This window comes from Coccomyxa subellipsoidea (assembly GCF_000258705.1).
Source record: "Coccomyxa subellipsoidea C-169, whole genome shotgun sequence".
NCBI classification, from domain to species: domain Eukaryota; kingdom Viridiplantae; phylum Chlorophyta; class Trebouxiophyceae; family Coccomyxaceae; genus Coccomyxa; species Coccomyxa subellipsoidea.
In genome coordinates this window covers 261,520-279,855 of record NW_005178018.1, presented here as the reverse complement: position 1 = coordinate 279,855, position 18,336 = coordinate 261,520, and the positions used below count along the sequence as shown (strand labels likewise).

The 18,336-nt window shown below is 51.7% G+C and overlaps 1 protein-coding gene across 1 annotated transcript; it reads left to right on the top strand.

The window, feature by feature from the left end:
- Positions 1-1,324: 1,324 nt before the first annotated feature.
- Positions 1,325-16,001, top strand: COCSUDRAFT_60436 (hypothetical protein; the record flags this gene model as incomplete). Its single annotated transcript, XM_005642727.1, has 20 exons — positions 1,325-1,517; positions 1,703-1,768; positions 2,760-2,941; positions 3,211-3,369; positions 3,667-3,873; positions 4,171-4,383; positions 4,755-4,910; positions 5,381-5,583; positions 5,981-6,140; positions 6,574-6,714; positions 7,228-7,369; positions 7,647-7,814; positions 9,825-9,927; positions 10,264-10,377; positions 10,535-10,735; positions 11,055-11,118; positions 11,614-11,768; positions 12,081-12,229; positions 15,088-15,258; positions 15,730-16,001. The coding sequence occupies 20 exons, from the start codon at positions 1,325-1,327 to the stop codon at positions 15,999-16,001; spliced, it is 3,219 nt and encodes a 1,072-aa protein (XP_005642784.1).
- Between the last annotated feature and the right edge of the window lie 2,335 nt (positions 16,002-18,336).

Below are 18,336 nucleotides of genomic sequence, written 5' to 3'. Positions count from 1 at the left end.
TGTAGTCTCTGCTGAGATCGCTGGATGGTCTCGCGCTGGCTGTGCAGGTTCTGAAGGATAGAAACGCCTTGCTCCTGGTCAAGGTAAAGGTGCTATTAGCAACCCTTACATTTGCAAACACTGTGGGTCACTTAAGTCTATAGCAGGTCGACTTCAGTACCCCTGGCATACAGGCCCCACCCCACCCCATGCACTGCAAGTTCTTTGTATGCCATCTGCTTTGTTTGCATGATGCTTGCTTGACAGGTTTCAGTGCTGCTAATTTAGGTCCACCCTAGCTAGCTGAGCGTGTTCTAGGCAGGCTATCACTGTTTTGTAGTGCAACAGCGAGGTGGCAAAATGTACAAACCAAGTACGCTGAGTGTTACCTCCATGCCTGCCAGCAGCTGACGCGACTGTTTCAACCGCTCTCCTGTCTTCTCTAGCTTTGCACTGGAACTTAGAAGCCGGTCCCGCTGCGCAGCAGTGGAGCTGCTTTCTCGACTACCTGGAACGCCAGGCTGCGCTCCAACGTCTCTACCGCCTCTGAGTTGAGTTGCTTCCCGCAGAGAGGCAAGCTCTTCCTGGTACCTCCTCACCTGACAGCACCAGAACGGGATCTGCTCAACCATCTGGACCCCGCGGACCTCCATGGCACCGTGTCTTGGAGCCAGAGAGAGATTAGTCTCCTCACCTTCGACACTCGTGCTTTGCACTCCTCTCCAGTAAAATTTCTAGCTTCAATCCACATCTTGGATACCTGTGTGGAGCAGTCCCATATTGTCGCGCAAGCCTTAATAGTATCAGAGAGGATCGTGAAAGGATGTACGTTTCCTCACCAACTCTTCAGCTTCTCTGAACTTTTCATCAAGTGTTCCGGAAGACCTTTCACGCCTTTTCAGGACGCTCATCACTCGCAGAAAACCACTTTCGTACTGCTGAAATAAATCCATTGCTTAGAGTAATTTATTTAAGGCAATGGCTTCCCGATGACTTTCGGAAAGAGCTACTGAGTTTTGCAAGATCTGTAGCTCTTGAAACGCCTTGCCACTGATTAACGTGATACGAGACAACGCAGCCGGTACAAGAACCTTTGTATGTGCGCCGACGCTTTATATTGACGCAGGATTTTGAAGTAAAATGTCTTGCACAAGTCGCAAAGAGTGAAATGAACACAATTTCTCGATTCCCTTGTAGGGCTGAAACCCTGCTGGCTGTCAAGGGTCTTCAAACCGCTACAGCGCGCCCTGCCAACCTCGTTTTGAGGCAGCTTGATGAATGCAGTTCAATCTGATCCAGCAAGCAGAATATTTACTTGCAGTTGCTGGAGCAGAGATCAGGCAACATGTCTACTGTGGAGACGTTGCCTCCCAAAGTGTGGTTGGCGCACAAGGAAAAAGCGGATCAAGCCTTCAGAACTGGACATTACTCTGACGCCATAGGCTTCTACAGCGATGCAGTCAATGCATGCAACAGCTCATCAGCGACAGATCGCGCGAAGCTCTTCGCAAATCGCGCTCTCGCTTACCAGCGAGAAGGTAGGAGTGCTGTGGAGTTTGTTGTCCCAACAAATGACGCTCATGGGGTCCGCATGCCCGACCTCAAATAGCTCGATCGACGATGTTGACTTTTCCTAGGTCATATGCTGATCGAGGTGCATTGTCTGCCATGTGCATGCTTGCAAGCAGGACCAGATCACATAAAGGAATCCCTTCGTCTGCAGGAAACTTGTATCGGTGCCTCAAGGACGGCATGTCAGCGCTGTCGAGTGACTGCAGATATGTCAAAGGTGAGCATGCGGATGAAGCTGAGCCGTGGTTGCTGCATTCTATCAAGTACCCTGCCTGTGGTGAACAACCACGTCCTTACCTATTTCTCCTGTGACACAGGGTGGTGGCGTCTGGGTACTGCATTAGATGCCGTTGATATGAAGGATGAAGCCCGGCAAGCTTTCACATGCGCCCTCCAGTTGGATCCGAGGTAAGCACATTTGCGAGAGGCTGCGGCCCGAAGTCTTTGTGGTGCCGTTCCAATGAACCAGGCATCCCTTCACCTGTTAGGACAAAGAACGGCACGAGTGCAGAAAAGGCTATTGGCTGACAGCGTATGTCTCATGCAGTAATGGCGAGCTGCAAGCACAGCTGGACAAAGTTGTGGCGTCACAAACATTCCCAAGCGGCAACTTGAATGGTGAGCTTATTTACCGAACCTGCAAATTGCTGCCAATCATGGTATGCGGCAAGAGCATAGCACCTATATAAGAAGACAATAGTGACATATTTTGACAATATTAAGATAGCACTATATTGCTTTGGCATCTGAAGACTCCATATTCATCCTGTGCAGGTGCGGCGCCGCAAAAACAGCTGTGCAAAGAAGTGCAGGACTGTATTGCAGCTGCCAGGGCCCGGATGAATGGAGAGCATCCACCGCAAACGAACGGACATGCCCAAAATGGTAAACGCCATGTATCCCCGTCCCGCAACATTTGCAAAAGGCACTTGTTTATTGCATAAGATCCACCAAGGGCTCTTGCTGATCTGCAGCCCAGTTTTTGTGCCTTTTTTGGCACATCTTCAAGCTGAAAGTCCTGTGGAAGTCCCAGTGTAGACATGTTGCTGCATGGACATCCCTATCACTGTATGCTGGGCTTTCTGGCAACCCCTGCTCGGGCCTCAGAGCTGACATATTAGAGTAGCAGACCTTCTTAATGCAGCTCATCCCTGGTGCATGCACGTCTCATCTCTGATGTGCTGACTGGCTTTTCCTGCTGTGCGAAGGCACCACGAACGGCGTGGAGGGCAAGAGCAAGCAGGCACTGAAGCGGGCTCGTGCCAAGGCGCGCAAGGCGGCGACGGCTGAGGGGTCGGCCAACGGCTCGCCCATGCTCAGCCGGTCACAGTCGGGAGCCAGCTCAGACAGCAGTCAGCCCTTTGTCGCGCGCGCACCGCCCCTCCAGGAGGTCAGCTCCCTACATACCCCACACCATGGCATTCATGCTGCGCGACACCCCTTTTTTAAGGGTCCATGAACCCATTAAGCCAGATCTCCCTTATTTGGTATGATTATAGCGGCAGTATTAGCACATTTGTGCCATAGGTGGTCTCCGTTATGGGAGACTTCAAGGAGCTGCAATAGGTCTGCAGCACCCAATTGTGGCTGTGAATGTTGTTGTTCTTCTCTGATGCATGTGGTTCAAGCCCAAGAGATGTACTGCTCTGGCACCAACAGGAGCCTCCAAAGGAGCAGAAACAGGAGGAGCCGATGGAGACAGACACTGAGCCCCCCAAGGCAGATGCTACCCCGCCGCAGGCATTGACTTCTGAGGAGGACCCTTCAGCGGAGCAAAGAGCAAAGGGCACCAAGTTCTATCAAGCGGGCAACTGGCAGGTTAGTATTTGACAGCAACCCCAGTCTCGCGTTGAAATTTTCCCAGCAGAAATGTTTCCAGCTGCAACTATTCGCTGATGGCACATTGCTCCAGCTGTCCTGTGTAAGACAGTGGATGAAGCTCCCTATGCCGTCTGCAAGCCCATGAGAAGGCACGTGATCCTCCGTGTTTGCTGAGTGACTAGTTCTGACTGCGCCATTGTTGCCTGCTTGGATGCTTAGGTCTGGGCCGGTCATGTTTCTGAAGGACTATATCGTCCTCTGCAATGCTGTCTTGACATGTGAGTTTATATGCAGAGTGCCCTGGCGGCGTACAAGGAGGCCGCGGTAATGGCGCCGAACGTGGCGGCCAACCCGGCAAACTGCGCGGCGGCGTTGTTGATGCTCGGGCGCTGCAAGGAGGCGGCTGCTTTTGCGTCGCAGGCAGCCGCGCTCGACCCGACCTCTGTTCGCGCGCACATGCGCGCCGGCAAGGCCTGCCTCAGCATGGGCCGCTTTGACGAGGTGCGCGCTCGCTTCAGTCCCTGCATGTTGCAACAAGGTGCTTAATTTCCAAGGGTTAAGGCAATGTTCTGAAAATTCGCATTCCTCTGGTGCTGCCTCTTGCATTGCAGCTTGCTTTTCTTCAATCAGCAGGGAATTATATACTCGAGACGCACACACAGCTACAGCCGAGCTTGGCTACATGCTTGATCCGCAGCGATGCTTGGATGCTTGGCACCATATGGCAAAGCCAGCCACACTATTGGTTGTTCCCTTTGTCCGCCATTTCATCAATAGGACATTTGTTTCTGTACACAGGCGGAGGCTCACTATCGGCGGGCTGCGGAGCTGGAGGCGGCCGGCTCGGCAGCGCAGACAGAGCTGGCCACGGTGGCGGCTGTGCGCAAGCACATTGCAGACGGGAACGCCGCGTTGGACGGGGACGCGCGCCAGGCGCAGTGGTATGCTGACCTGGCCGCTCGCACCGTCGCCCCCGCGCAACTTGAGCCGGCACAGCTGCTGCGCTGCAAGGTGTGGTCCAGCTCTTTTAGCAGTGCGCTGATCTAGTGCGCGTGTCATGCTAAACTTGGTGAACAGTAAGCTAGGCATTTGGTGAAGTGTCACCCTTACTCTGATAGTCCCTCCACGTGCAATCTATGGCTTCTTGGTGCTGTTGTATTTGCACCTCGGAGGCACTTTTTGGACAGCTTGGCAGTGTTTGGAGGAATGTGCAATTTTGTATGCTTCAAGTGGCTCCTGCAAGCCCGCATGACATGCTGTGGCTTTCCTGGCCATGGACTCTGCCGCGCTTTGGACTGTAAGTTGTTGGACATGCCTGAGAAAGTCAAGAGGCTGATTGGTAAAAGGTTACGAGCCTGATTTGGCGTTGTGCGCATGAGCAGGCGCTGATGGGGCAGGGGAAGTACGCGGAGGCGCTGGGGGAGACGCGGTCATTGACAGTGGAGGGCGATCCCGCGGCTGCAGAGATCCTGCTAGTGCGGGCCGAGGCACTTTATGGGTCCGGCAATATGGACCGCGCAGCAAAGATCTATGAGGAGGTGCGCAGCTTTTCCACCAAACTAAGTGCATGGGCGTGTTGTTGCGCAAGCGTCAATACAAGCATGTGTGAGAGCATCAAGGGCATCATTCGGGCCAAGCCAGTCATTCTGCGGGCGCTCTGTGCAGTTCCATGTTCCGGCATCTGAGAGCAACATACCACAAGGTGTCAGAGGCCTCTGGAGCCAAATTACCAGGACAAACAGGAAAGCAGCCAGCAAGCACTCCACATGTGCATTAGGCTCTTTACACGATTGATCCTGGAAGCTTCCTGCCAAGCCGAACTTATGGCCGCCATTGTTCCCTTTCACTGAGCAGGCGCTCAGGCATGTCCCATATTCAACTGCATCTGCAATCCCAGTTCCTCATTTGCCGACTTTCTTTTGGCCTGACAAGCCCTGGGGCCGGAACTGTATTTCGACTCGTCTGCCATAACAAATCATTAATTGTCGTTCATTTGATCCATGAACAGGCGCTGCGGCGCGACCCGGATTCGACGGCGTGCGCGAGGGGCCTCAAGCGGGTACGCGCGCTGGTGTCGGCCAAGGAGCAGGGCAACGCAGCCTTCAAGGAACGGCGATGGGGCGACGCTCACCGCCACTACAGCGACGCTCTGGCACGATACGCGGCCGGCACCGGCAACTATGCCTTCTTCGCGCAGTGCTACAGCAACCGGTGCGCTAGCGGCTTCATGGCCGAAAGAACGCAACCTGCTCGTTTGAAGGAAAGAGGGTTTTGGTGTTGCGCGTATCAAGCCTGCATGATGTCACGCTCTTTATTGCATCAGCGTGCGTGCAGCATCAAGCAAACTGAGTCGATCACCAGTCCTGGAAAGTTTGTCCAGGTTGCTTGCCTTGGATAGACTGAAGTCACGCCTCCAGGGGGCTCAGCAACAGAAGCTGAAAGTCTGTTGTGATTGTGGCTGCCGCATCAATTCCCCTTTGCTTGGCAACGCCTGCATAATGAGTCATGATGTCAAAGCCCGGTACCTGGACAGGTCATGACATGTGTGAAAGATGCTCTGTAATACTTGCAAGCTCAGTCATGACGAGTCAGCACGTTGCCTGAACAGGTCGGCGACATGCGCAAAGATGCGCCGGTACGAGGACGCGCTTGCGGACGCGGAGTCGGCGGTGAAGTGCGACGAGAAATTCGTAAAGGGCTACCTGCGCAGAGCCGCTGCCAACGAGGCGCTGAAGGACTGGGAGGCAGCCGTGCGCGATTATGAGAAGGTGCACTGTCCGTCGGTCCACCAGGCTTCACCCTGTTGCATGCGATTAAAGTGCATGCTGCTCAACTATGCCTTCCCTGAAAAGGGGGCCTGTGTTATTTGGATCTTGGCAGCATGGAGTCTTGGGAAGGTGCTGCTAGTCATGCAGCACGACAAGAATACCACTTGATAGTGTGCGGACCGTTGACAATTGCAAACGCAGGGGGGGAGTTTCTCTTTCCTGTATCGCCGATGGTTGAATGTGGGGGTATAGCATGCCGAGGGAGACCTCTGCATCTGGCTGTGCATGCAGCTGCTTCCATGTGTTGGCATGCTATGTCCTGAGCAGCTATGAAGGTGCTTGAACTGGGACATAATGCTGTGCCCTGGCTAGGAGTGGAGCTGCTTGCATCAGGTTACTGTCGTTTCCTGAGCAGCTGTGAGTGCGTGAATAGGTGAAGGAGATGGACTCGGAGGTACAGGACATCGGCGCGATGCTGCGCAACGCCAAGACGGAGCTGAAGAAGTCCAAGCGCATCGACTACTACAAGCTTCTGGACGTCAGCCAGGACGCCAGCGAGACAGACATCAAGAAGGTGCGCCAGTTGTTTTGCGCCACCACATCGTTTTGAAAATCAGGGACATTTGGAAGGTATCTACAGAAGCGCTACTGCCAAGTTGAAAGGGACTTCTGGAAGATTTGAAAAAAGGTGCAGGGAGCGCACGTAGCCTTGAATGGCTGGAGAGCGTGTAAGAATGAGAATGATAGCAAGCTGGCTGTGCGACAGTGCTACAGTCAATATCAAAGCTTGTCTCCTGTTGCAAGTGCTTGCAATGGGCCCTCTGATTCATGACCTGTACCTCGAGCTCAAAGGTTGCAGCATAGGTTTACCCTGTGCATCTGAAGAAACTTAGATCCCCTTTTGGCGGAGAACCTCATCTGCAAGCTGTTCAAGGTTGCAAAGTAGCTGCAAAAGAGTGCTGTCAGATGGGGCTCACTTAATTTTTCAACCCTTTTTTACCAACCAAAGAGTCATCAACTTTTTTCTTTTTCTTCCAAATTTGATCTGAAACAAAAGGAAACTTGAGTAAGAAACTCTGCAATACAGGCGTACAAGCGGGCGGCGCTGCGGTACCACCCGGACAAGGCGGTGGCGGAGGAGAGGGAGGAAGCCGAGAAGAAATTCAAGCAGGTTGGCGCCGCGCACGCAATCCTGTCCGACCCCGCCAAGCGCCAGAAGTACGACCAGGGTGCGCAAGATAGCCTGCTTGGACGCTACTGCTGCGGTGGTTGCACCTTGCCTATGCAGCATCTCATTGGCTCTCCTGTGAACCTGTTTCATGCAGGGTCTTGTCGTCATGGTGTGAACTCCTGGCACTGAAGTGTTGCTTGCTCATGACAGGCCTTGCAAACAGATGTCTTCCACAAGACGCATGTTGCTGCATTACACAGTGTTGCTCACCACACTGTGGTCTGATTGAATTCTGAGTACCCCATGCACTGATTGTTGCAAATTGTTTCTGGCAGGCTGGACGGAGGAGGAGATAGAGCAGGGGTGCACGGACTGCGGCCACGGCGGAACAGGCGGCGCATCAATGGACGATCTGCTCGCGCAGATGTTTGCGCAGCAGCGCGGGGGATTCGGTGGCGGCGGGTTCCCCGGCGGCGGTGGCGGCTTCCCGGGGGGCCGCTACGGTCGTCCATTTTGAGTGACACCTGTCGTTGCGGGCGGTTGTCAAAGCGGGGGATTTGGTGGCGGCGGGTCCCCCGGCGGTGGCGGTTTCCGGGGAGGTCGCTACGGGCGCCCCTTTTGAGTGACACCTGTCACTTTGTGACATCTATTGGGGACGGCTGTGCCTTTCTGCAGCGGGGTGCATTGCTGGTAGCAATGAGTGTTCTAGTCGTGGTCGTGCCTTCTGCAGAGGGGCCTTTCTCAGCAGGGTACATTGGTGTTAGCAGGTTGGGCGGTGGTGCTTCTCTGGCCTGCAGGGTGCAGATTGCTGGTGGTGGCAACTGGGCTGAATAGACAAGGACATCCTTGTATACTTAAAACTTAAGGGACCTCATGAGGTGCTTCTGCTGCGGTTCTTGCACTTCCTTGCTGAGTGTGATGCACCGCATTCCACAGAAGCACCGGATGCAAGAAGAAATTGGTTGCGGTGAGGCTGGAGGTTGGTAAGGGCACAAGATGTGTCAAGCTTAGCCATTAGCTGTGGCGCATGTGTTGTCCTGACTGCAGAGTTGCTGAATGCATTTGGTGATATTAACACTTCAAGCACCTGCAAGAGCTGAGACCCAAGTGTGACTAGTCTTCTCATGTTTGCATGTTCAAGAGCTCAGGACTGGGTGGTTCCATTCAGATGGGGTTGATTGTCCTATTCTTTGTTAGTTGCAAGATAGATGTTCTTCTGACTATTCATCGTTTAGAAGTCCTGGGTCCCCAATTCAACAGTTGTCCAGTGGTGATTGACCATACTCCATCTATCTGGTACTTCGCTCTGGGTCTGAGCCCAAATGGGATATTTGCAGCCTTACTTTCAACCGCAAACCCATGTTCCTGAAGCCATCATATCATGGCCATTTTCCTTTGCTTATTCTCGTGCGTGCCCAAAATTGCCATATGCTGCTATCTGTCAGCTGGCTGCCCTTTCTGCATAGCCTCCTGGTATGCTGCAAGCTCCTTGCGCTGTTGATTACACTCCAGGTAACCTGCAGCAAGAAATCCACTCAGTCAAAAAGGACGATTTCATTATTTGCAGAAATCAGCGCCAGCAATTGTGACAGCAGAGGAGGAGAAATCCCTACTAGCCTCACCATTGAGCATGTCCAGGACGGTGCCACCCAGTCCAAAGTATACGAGCGGTAAGTAGCTCTGAAAATGCACAGGACTCTCAGCAAACTGAGAAATAAACTTTCACGAAAGGTGAACTGTTGTTCGTTTGAAGAGATGTGATTGTAAATGCGTGCTATAAAATTTACAAAGCAAATGACTGCAGGTTCCTACCTTATACTTGATGCCAAAAGGAATTGATAGTGCGACTCCTCTGCACACAGAAACAATGATTTTGAGGTGGTCAGTTTTGGCATTCATTCACTAATATACAAATTGAAACAACAACTAGATTTTACCCGAGGCAGAACATCCATGAAGAATTAAGAACGCAGTCTGCAAGCGATTCTTGCAGTTTCACTTCTCTATCGTCCTTGGCATCGGCCATTGGGGCAACTTTTCAGCATGTTTTCCTGCGGTCAAATCTATATAGAAGAGCTTGTCATCATTTGATGGAGTACTCTTCAATTGCTTCTGATTTCCCACATTGAGAGCTAAAATAACTCTGGCGACTTGGCACTGCCGAGTCGGCAGTGCCGAGTGAAAGAGTGCCCATCCAAGCGGCATCTGCTAACGTGATCGCCAGGATATAAATGTCCAAGGAAGACTTTCCTCACACTTGTGCAGCGAACGATGCCACTCCAAGGAATCTTTGGATCTCTCTTCTCTTCATTCGCACTCAGACGTGGGAGTTCAACATTTCTTGAGAATGGGGCTGAAGGAGCAGTCTTGTAACTTCCGTAAGGGTTCTCTTGTCACCACGCCATCAGCAGGGCTGCACGATCGCGCTTTCCTGGATCCAACTTGTTTCTTGAGATGTGCCGCTTGTCTGGGAATCGTTGTTCTCCACGTGTACTGGTTTGTCGGACTTGCAGCAGACGACAAGCATGCGATCGACGCGGCGCTTGCACAACACACCTGGATCACAGTCGTCTTCAATCCGGAGCCACCCATGCAAATTTTCATGTGCCTAACCGGGTATGACTGGAACAAGGGCGTTAAGAGTGTGGGTCGATGGTACTACACGAGGATCGTACATCGATGTGACGGACAATCGGCTGGACAAGGGCTCCATGGTGGCCGAAACTAAAAGCTTGACAGCCAGTGCAGGTTTCTTTCCGCTGTATCGCTTGTTCCAGCGCTTGAGGCGACACACAGCTGCACTCGGACTGTACTCAGGTCTGAGACAATCCACCCCTCAAGACAGCCCTATTCGCTGCTTTTGCTTAAGTTGCCTTGCAAACCATGAGTCCTCCTCCCTGCCAGCCTCACAAGTCGTGCATGGTGCACGAGGAAGATATTTCTTGTGCGCAGGTACTACAAGAAGAGGTTCATGAGGGTTGCTCCAGCTTACTACACCATGCTGATAGTGGTTCGCATTCTGGTATCTGTGCTTGGTGAAGCAGAATCGCTGCCACAGCACCTCAGGTAATGGCTGCTGCCAGCCCGGCAGACAAGCTGCCGGGGTGTTGCTGCAAGTGGCAATATGCCAATGCGATCTCAGGCACGTTGTTGAAGATTTGACACCTATTTCGCTGGGATCTCCAGATTCAAGCTCCAGAAGCTTCTGCACCTTTGCGTGCAGGGAATCCTTCTTTGGGCCCCTTGGGACATTCAGTACGGCGTCGTGCAAGGCCAAACTCTGGCATAATTTCGTTTTCATTCACAACCGGCTGCCGGGCTCGGGCTGCTACAACATCTCCTGGAGCCTGGCGGTTCAGATGCAATTCTGGTGCCTCTTCCCCCTCGGTCTGGTGACCCTGCAACCTCAAAAGCCTGGCTTCAGGTGACCGACCACTTTGCTTGCACTTCCATTTCCTTTTCTGCTTTGCTGTGCACTCATCAGACCTTGTCATGATCTGATTGATCCGCCCAATTTAGAGGAGCACTGGGAGGTGGGACGATTTTGTTATGGCCTGCCAAATTGTAAATCGAGCTGCAAACCCAGGCGAGCAAACTCACAGATAGATGAAGATCAGGGACTAGGAATTGCTCAAGCAAGTGCCAACGTGCGGACCATTCTAGTTTATTGTGTAAGGAGCAGCAACAGTGGGATTCGGCAGATACCAGATAGGATGTCATCTGTATTTGCCAATCGTCTCCAGGAAGCGGGTGACTTGGAGCTTGCTGGCTACAATTGCAGCTGTGCTGGCGTACCGGGCTTGGCAGGTAAGCCTCTTGCTCTGAGACTTTTACCAGGCGACTTGTGTGGCTTTGCCTGCAGCCTGTCTGCAGACGCATCTTACCTCTGGCAGAAACTATATTTAGTCTGCCCAATCTAAAGGAGCCCCTGAGAAAATGGGGCCAAGGAGATGTGGCCTGCCCAAATCCAATTTGAGCTGCAAAAGACTGGGCTGGGGAGCTCGAAACAACAGCAATACACACATGTCAGAGTAGAGACTAGGAAATCTTCAAGCAAGCGCCTACATGCGGACCACTCTAATTTGACTACTTGATCAATTCTGTGACGCTGTGTCACACAATCAATTAGTCAACAATCAAGGTCTTCTTGTGAGTCAATAACAGAAGAGCGATGCTCGCTATGTCGTGCGGCCGCCCAAACAATGTTCAATGCTAAATCACCTTACTGGCTTCCAACAAAAGTCCTTAGGGGACTCACCTTTGGTGATGCACAGTTGCTGATAGCGGTGCTGTGCTATGCAGCTCCTTGAAACGCAGCTCTGGACCAGAATGCCCCTGCCAGTCTTCCAGCCACCGGACATGCAGACTTTCGAGTTGATCGGCTTTTTGGACGAGCACGTCTATTCTGGCTTCTTCATCAGGCTGGCTCCCCTGTGCTTTGGAGCCCTGGCAGCTCTGTGTGTGATGAACTCATCTTGTGCACAGAAGGTTGCAAGGTGACACCAAATCCTCTGCAAGTGCCAAGAACGATGCGAACACTCTTATCTGACACTTGTGTTGCTCATTCTCCTAAACTTGGGTCTTGCATGGATCTGGCGAGTGGATCAAGCGCTAGGATATGTGACAGCCTTTACATGCAGCTTGTCTGCAGCTGCACCTTGCCTCTGGCAGGAACACCATCGATAACAAAAACAGGAATCTTTTTCTTCTCATAGAAGTCATCAGTAAGTGCCGGGCAGCTGATGCATTTCTGTGGTGCATGCATGCAGGCACGGCAGATTGCTGCACACGCTGTGGGTCTCCCTTATTCTCAGCAACTTCTTCGGCTGTTTCGTCAATAAAAATGGGCCAGAAAAAGACCCCGCGCATGTGCTGGCCAACCCCGTCAACATGGCATTCGCTTACATTGTCATCTCGGGTGAGCCCTGCAACATGTAATAAAAAAGCCATCAGATAATCTGCTCCTGGAAGAATGGTCTTTTCCTTTAGAACTTTCCGGGGTCGCTATTGCAGCTTGCTCCTGAGTGGTGAGATTCTGAAGCATTGTTAGGAAAAGTTCAAGCAGAAGGCTGGCACCAATATTACTAGTATTGGTGCCAGCATGATCAACGGGGTAGCTGATTGTGCTGCATGTTGCTAACTCTTTGACTAGCAGAAGTCCCTGAGAATGCTGTCTTGAAGTTCTTTCTGCTGTACTGCAGGTGTCTTATCTCCCATGTTGCCTGCACTTACTCTGGTGCTGACGACCACCAAGCGACCCGGTCAAACACTAGTCGTGGCCAGAATTTTCTCTGCGCCAGTCTTCAAGTGGCTCGCGGATATCACATTCGACATATACCTCCTCCACCCTTTTGTGAGCACCCTTTCTCCTGACATCCTGCCTGAGACTCAAGGACCGCAGACAAGGAGAATGTGACACAATATGCCTGGCAGAATGACTAACCTTGTCTGATACATTAATAGCCAGCTTCTGCAGGCTTTGCATATTATAGGCGGCTTCTGAGTCTTCTGTGGATGTAGCCAGCTGGTGACAGTTTCTTCCGCTGAGTTGCATGATCTTGTTATAGCTCGCTTCTGTAGGCTTTGCAAGTTTGGTGGCTTGTGAGCCTTCTGTGGATATGGGCAGATGATAGGAGTGTCTATTCACTGTGTTGCGTGATCTTGACAAGCATTTTTTCATCATGTGCAGGTGTTCTTTGCCGTTTGGTACATGCTGCCACCATCCCTCTGGTTCGCACCAGATGATCCTCAGACCTTTGCGCTCGTGGCCTGCCTCGTGGTTGGGCTCTCTATTACTGCAGCATGGCTGCACAATCGTGCTTGGAGCCGCCTTAGGAGCTTTACTCTGCTGAAGTCCAATGGAGCCCAGTCAGCTCCAAATTGAAGTCTCAGCAATGCCCTATGCCCAGTGGGTGTGCCACGTGCATGACCATGTGCCATATGGGACTCTCTTGAAGCCTTGAGAATGCAGATAATCTGGAAGCATGCAGCCTCCTTGCACTTTACTGCAGGAATGTGTACTTGCACATTTGAACGGTAGTTCTGGATGTTTATGATTTGAAGTGTGAGGAAACACACAGATGCTGTGGTAGCTCAGTGTGTTCTGGCGCACTTGGCACAGAAAAAGATTTGCATTTATAAGTACAGTATTCTATTCTTCAAGGTTACAGCCTTGCCCTATCAGAGGATTGTGGCAGTTGCGTGGTAGGCAGTTGCTCAAAGAGAAGGTGGAAATGTATCGCTATTAGATGCATGATCAGGATTGATACTAAGCATGCAATTGAGATGATGCTCCTGATCAGGAGCGCTTCATGATCTGCTTGGACGCGTCTGCATGTGTTTGGGGACTCCTATTGGACATATACACATGCCTGGGACAGACGTGAGGTGCTCCCTCGTGAAAGATTCCATGCAGAAAGGAACGTGGCTTGTCCACCGTCCACGAAATAATAAGCAGGCACGTGCAGATACCTGATTAGTACCTGAGCCTTTCAAGAGGGACCCTTGTACCGTAAGAGACGATTGCGAGCTGGAGAAGCGATTAACGCATAAAATTGAATGTGGTGCTCAAAGCTTTGCATCCTGCCTGAAACGGCGACTTGCAGCGATTTCTCGACGAGCCTGACTGAGCCTCGATGGGCTGCATGCCTTAGGTAAATTTGCCTGGCATATGATCTGCTGTTTCACATATCACAGATCTGTTCCAAGTCTGGCGTCACATTGAAGATGCAGTACTGTCCCGTGGATGCACGGAAACGACACTATCTTCCGCGCCGTTGATTTCCGCGCCGTTGATTTCTGATCGTCATGTTCTTGCCCGAGCTTCTGTTTTCAGTCCGCCTGCGAGAATCAGATCACCTCGGACGAAGAAGCCTTGCCAGGATGAAAATTGCACCTTCGTCTAGAGTTACATGCCAGGATCGTACACTTCAGATTGACCCGATGCTCACGACGGGTGTGCTCCGAGCAGGCTAGCGACAGGGCTGTCCACATGAGCATTAAAGATGGTGGACCGGAGCTTCATCCAAATCCAAGTATACGTCGATCGGATGCCGGGGATGTTGAAACTGGTGTCCCATCAGTGACTGCAAAAGAGGGCACACGTCGGATCGTACACGCAACTTGGGCATGGTTTGGCAAGATGAAGGGAGGCCTGTCCAGGCATCCGCCATCTCCGCCTTTCATTGATGTAAGCAATTTCTCAGGCTCCTCTTTACCTTACTGACTGAGGTGCTTGAAGTGATCAAGTGATGCAATGGACTCGGGCATCTCCGCCCACCTTTATTTTTAACACGGGATTTCATGCCATCATGCCTAAGGGCTTTTCAATCCATTTGAGTTTACTTCAGGCAGCACAAATGTATCAGAAGCAACTTTCTGAAGGCTGATACATATCTGTGGTGCAGATCTTGCTTGGGGGCATTGGCAGCTTCCTCGGGCTCCTAGCAATTGCTGGTCTAAATGGGAGCTTAATGGGCCATATAAGCCTTCCTCTGCTCCTGGGCTGCTTTGGAGCCTCTGCAACATTGCTTTTTGGTATGGTGCTGCTCCCCCTTTGCTTGTGTTGACGTTTTTATCCCTGCTACTTGATCTGTGCGGCTGTGCCAATCGCCTGATCAGTGACAAAAGCTCCCAAAATGAGCCGGAGCTGTTTCACTTCTGCTGTATAGTGGACCTCCACACTAGTGTCAGGAGCAGCCTGGTCGAGGAGACAGGTGGAAGCACCTGATGAAATTCAAGGCTGCCATGAGCTGATCAAGGGGATGCCTGGTGCAGGAATGCCTTCCCTGCCAGTGGCGCAGCCGCGAAATGTCTTTGGAGGGATGATGGTCTCATGCGTGGCCGGACTATTCTGGCGCACGATGCTGGGCAAATACGTCTGGGTTTCTGCCCCGCTGGCGGCTGCCTTCTCCATTCTGGGCATGCAGATAACTGCCACCCTCCATCGTGCGCCCTCTCACTGCTCACTGTTTTGTAGCACTTACCCAGTGTCACGAGCACGGACTGTTTTGCTTGGAGCCATGCAATAAAGCCTGGCCGGAGTCGTGGACATACATCGGTCTACAGTGGGGCAAGTTTGCTGTGCCTGTGACAAGAATGGACGATGAAGCAGCCACAGAATCAGATAGGGACAGCTGGGGCACGCAAAATTGCAGTGCATGCACCATTCATTGCCTCTGATCCAAAGGAACAAGAGTGATCCGCATGTAGGCCATTGCTTGAAGAATACCTAGTCTCCACTGTTCACCTATCTGCAAAGTTGCTGCTGTTTCGAGCCCCTCAGCCCCTATGCTTGCAGCTCGATCTGGAGTTGGGCAGGCCATGACAGTGATGTCCAACTCTTCTCTGGTGCTCCTCTAGATCGGGCAGACTGACAACGCTGAAGGTACCCTGACAAATGGTGTGCATGCCTTGCAGCCCCCGGCGGCGCTGCGGCGCTGATCATAGCTGTGGTGGAGCCCTTACAATCTATGAACCCAGACATCGCTGCAGGCAATGTCTTGGGGACAACCCCTGCTGCCTGGTGCATCCGGACACAGATGGAGCCCCGAATGTATGACCGCTTCACCCACGGCCTAGTGCTGACAGTGGCCTCGCTGCTCGGGTCGCTGATTCTGTTCGGGATTGCTCTGTTCACCAACAATATGGGCCCGAGCCATAAGCGGTACCCCACTTACTGGTGGTCCTAACTCAAGACTCTGAAGGCCCTCAAAATGGGCAATTTTGCTTCTCTGCAGCTTTTCTTACAGTGGCTGCGTGCTCTAACAATTATCATGTCGGCATCCGGCTCATGTGTCAGATCTTCAGAGCAGCACACTGGTTTGATCAACAAGCCGTTTCTTAACGTGCAGTTTTTTTGTTAATGTTATAAAGGTTCTGAAGCTTTTTCACAAGCATCTGCTGACCAGTCTGCTATTCAACCTGAGGCAAGCCTGGGAGTCTGTATGCGAAATGCCTGGAACAGCCGTCAATTTTTTCAAATTTGAATTTAGATTTAGGACCTAAGGTACTGTATCTCAGGTGTGTTGTGCCTTAGGATTTAGGCCGACAAGCTCAGCTCCTAGGCTTGCCTCTGGCAAGCCAGAATATATGGTTCTGCAGGGACACCAATCTTGGGGGTCCTCAGGACCCAATCGGCAATGGTTGAAGTAATTATCTTGGAACGTGGTGTGGGAATTTGGCCACCCATGAGAAAGATTGATTCACAGCTGCTTGCTTATGTGGCAGCAGTCAGCGCAGCTGTGGCAGCTGTGGCTTTATGATTACTAAGGAGTGCAGAAACGCGTGTCGCCCTACCCGCCAGTGGCTGGAGACCAGGCATGCATGCAACTGTTAGTAAAGATTAGTAAGGGTCCAGCTCAGCTGCAGGCATGTCAAAGTCAGTCTGCTGTGCCAGCTGGCCTGGGCTGAACAGAAGTCCGACGAGACAAAATGAATGGAAATTGCGAGCTTGCACCTTTACTTAGTAATAGCGGTGCCTGCATGCGCAGCAGAGCATGGCATCGAACTAGTCAAAGTAGCGACACGATTGCTTTGCCGCTTTTGTCTTTGAGCGTTTGTATGTCATGTACGTGCTGGATGGCATGGCACTGGCTCTGATGATCAGATTCGGGATGCAAGATGGGATGTCAAATCTTTTTACAGAGTAGAGTGGGGACAGTGCCTGAGTGACTCATTGCATGTGCATTGTTGTGAGACTGCCTGCACTGGCTCTTGTAGTGAAATCCTTAAGTCACAGTCAAAAATCGAAGGAAAGGTTTTTGTGTCAAGAGATTACCATTAAGTCTAAGCATTACAGTGACTGTAATGCATTGAGCAATCTTCTAGTACTTGATTTGCATATGCTCAGACAGCATTGAGAAGCATCTGGCATCCCACTGGCCATCCCCATGGGTGCATCCCATGGCACGGCATGACGGTGCGCAGTGCGCACCATCATGCATGCATCCATGTGGCATACGCAACGTAATCCTTGACCTTCGCCCTTGGCTTCCGACGCTTGAGGTCCAAGAATACAACTGTAATCACGATCATTTCTGCTCTGATCATGAGGTCGTTGAAGCCTTTGCATCTTTTAAGCACATACTATGCACATGCATGTAGTACACATACCCCGTGAAGGTTTGCATGCATTTCATGTGCCGCCGCCTGCCCCACATGCAGGATGACCACTCCCACACAAAGCAGAGTGATCATAGGGAAGAGGCACGCCACGCTGGCCTGCCATATGGATGCATCTGACTTGCACCTGCAACGTCATCCTCCATATCTAAAGGCATCAACGACTACTTCCCCGCTTAATCTGCAAGATGCAGGATGTGGTTTCAGAACTGTGTACTCCGGTGTAGCCGTTCGCTTGAAGTGTCGTGAGTTCCTTTCGGGGTTGTTAGGATGGGTCAGATCCAGCAACTCAATGGCCATCGCAAGAACCCTTCTGTTGCCACGCCATCGGCAAAGCCGGGCAATGCTGTATTCCTTGATCCAACAGCTTTCCTTAGGTGCCTTGCTTGTTTTGGAGTGACAATGTTTCACGTGGTCTTGTATGTGTGCCTGGCAGCAGATAACAGGCGTACGATCGATAAAGCGCTGGCACACCAGACCTGGTTCAAAGTCCTTTTCAACCCAGAGCCCGCTCTAAACACGTTCTTAAATTTGACGGGGTGAGACCTTGACTGGTGCATGGGGTAAAGTTGAGCAGGTTGCAGTTGGGCGATGGCTAAATGCCGTACTGATGATCGGTATGCCTCAGAAGAGCACTCGATTTAATACCTCGGTGTCTTGATGTTCCATGTAGGTTCTTATCAGCTATTTCACTGGTTCCTGCGCTCGAGGCGACGCAAAGCTACTCTCATACCGTCCTCAGGTGCTGAGTTGTGTTCTCCGAGGATCTTGCCTTGCACACAAATTTTCTTTGCCTGGCTCACTCCTGTAGGTATTCAACCGTCCGTGATGCATGATGGGGAAAAGCTGGGATGCAGGTATTACCGGAAGAGACTGCTTCGGATTGTTCCAGCTTACTTTGCA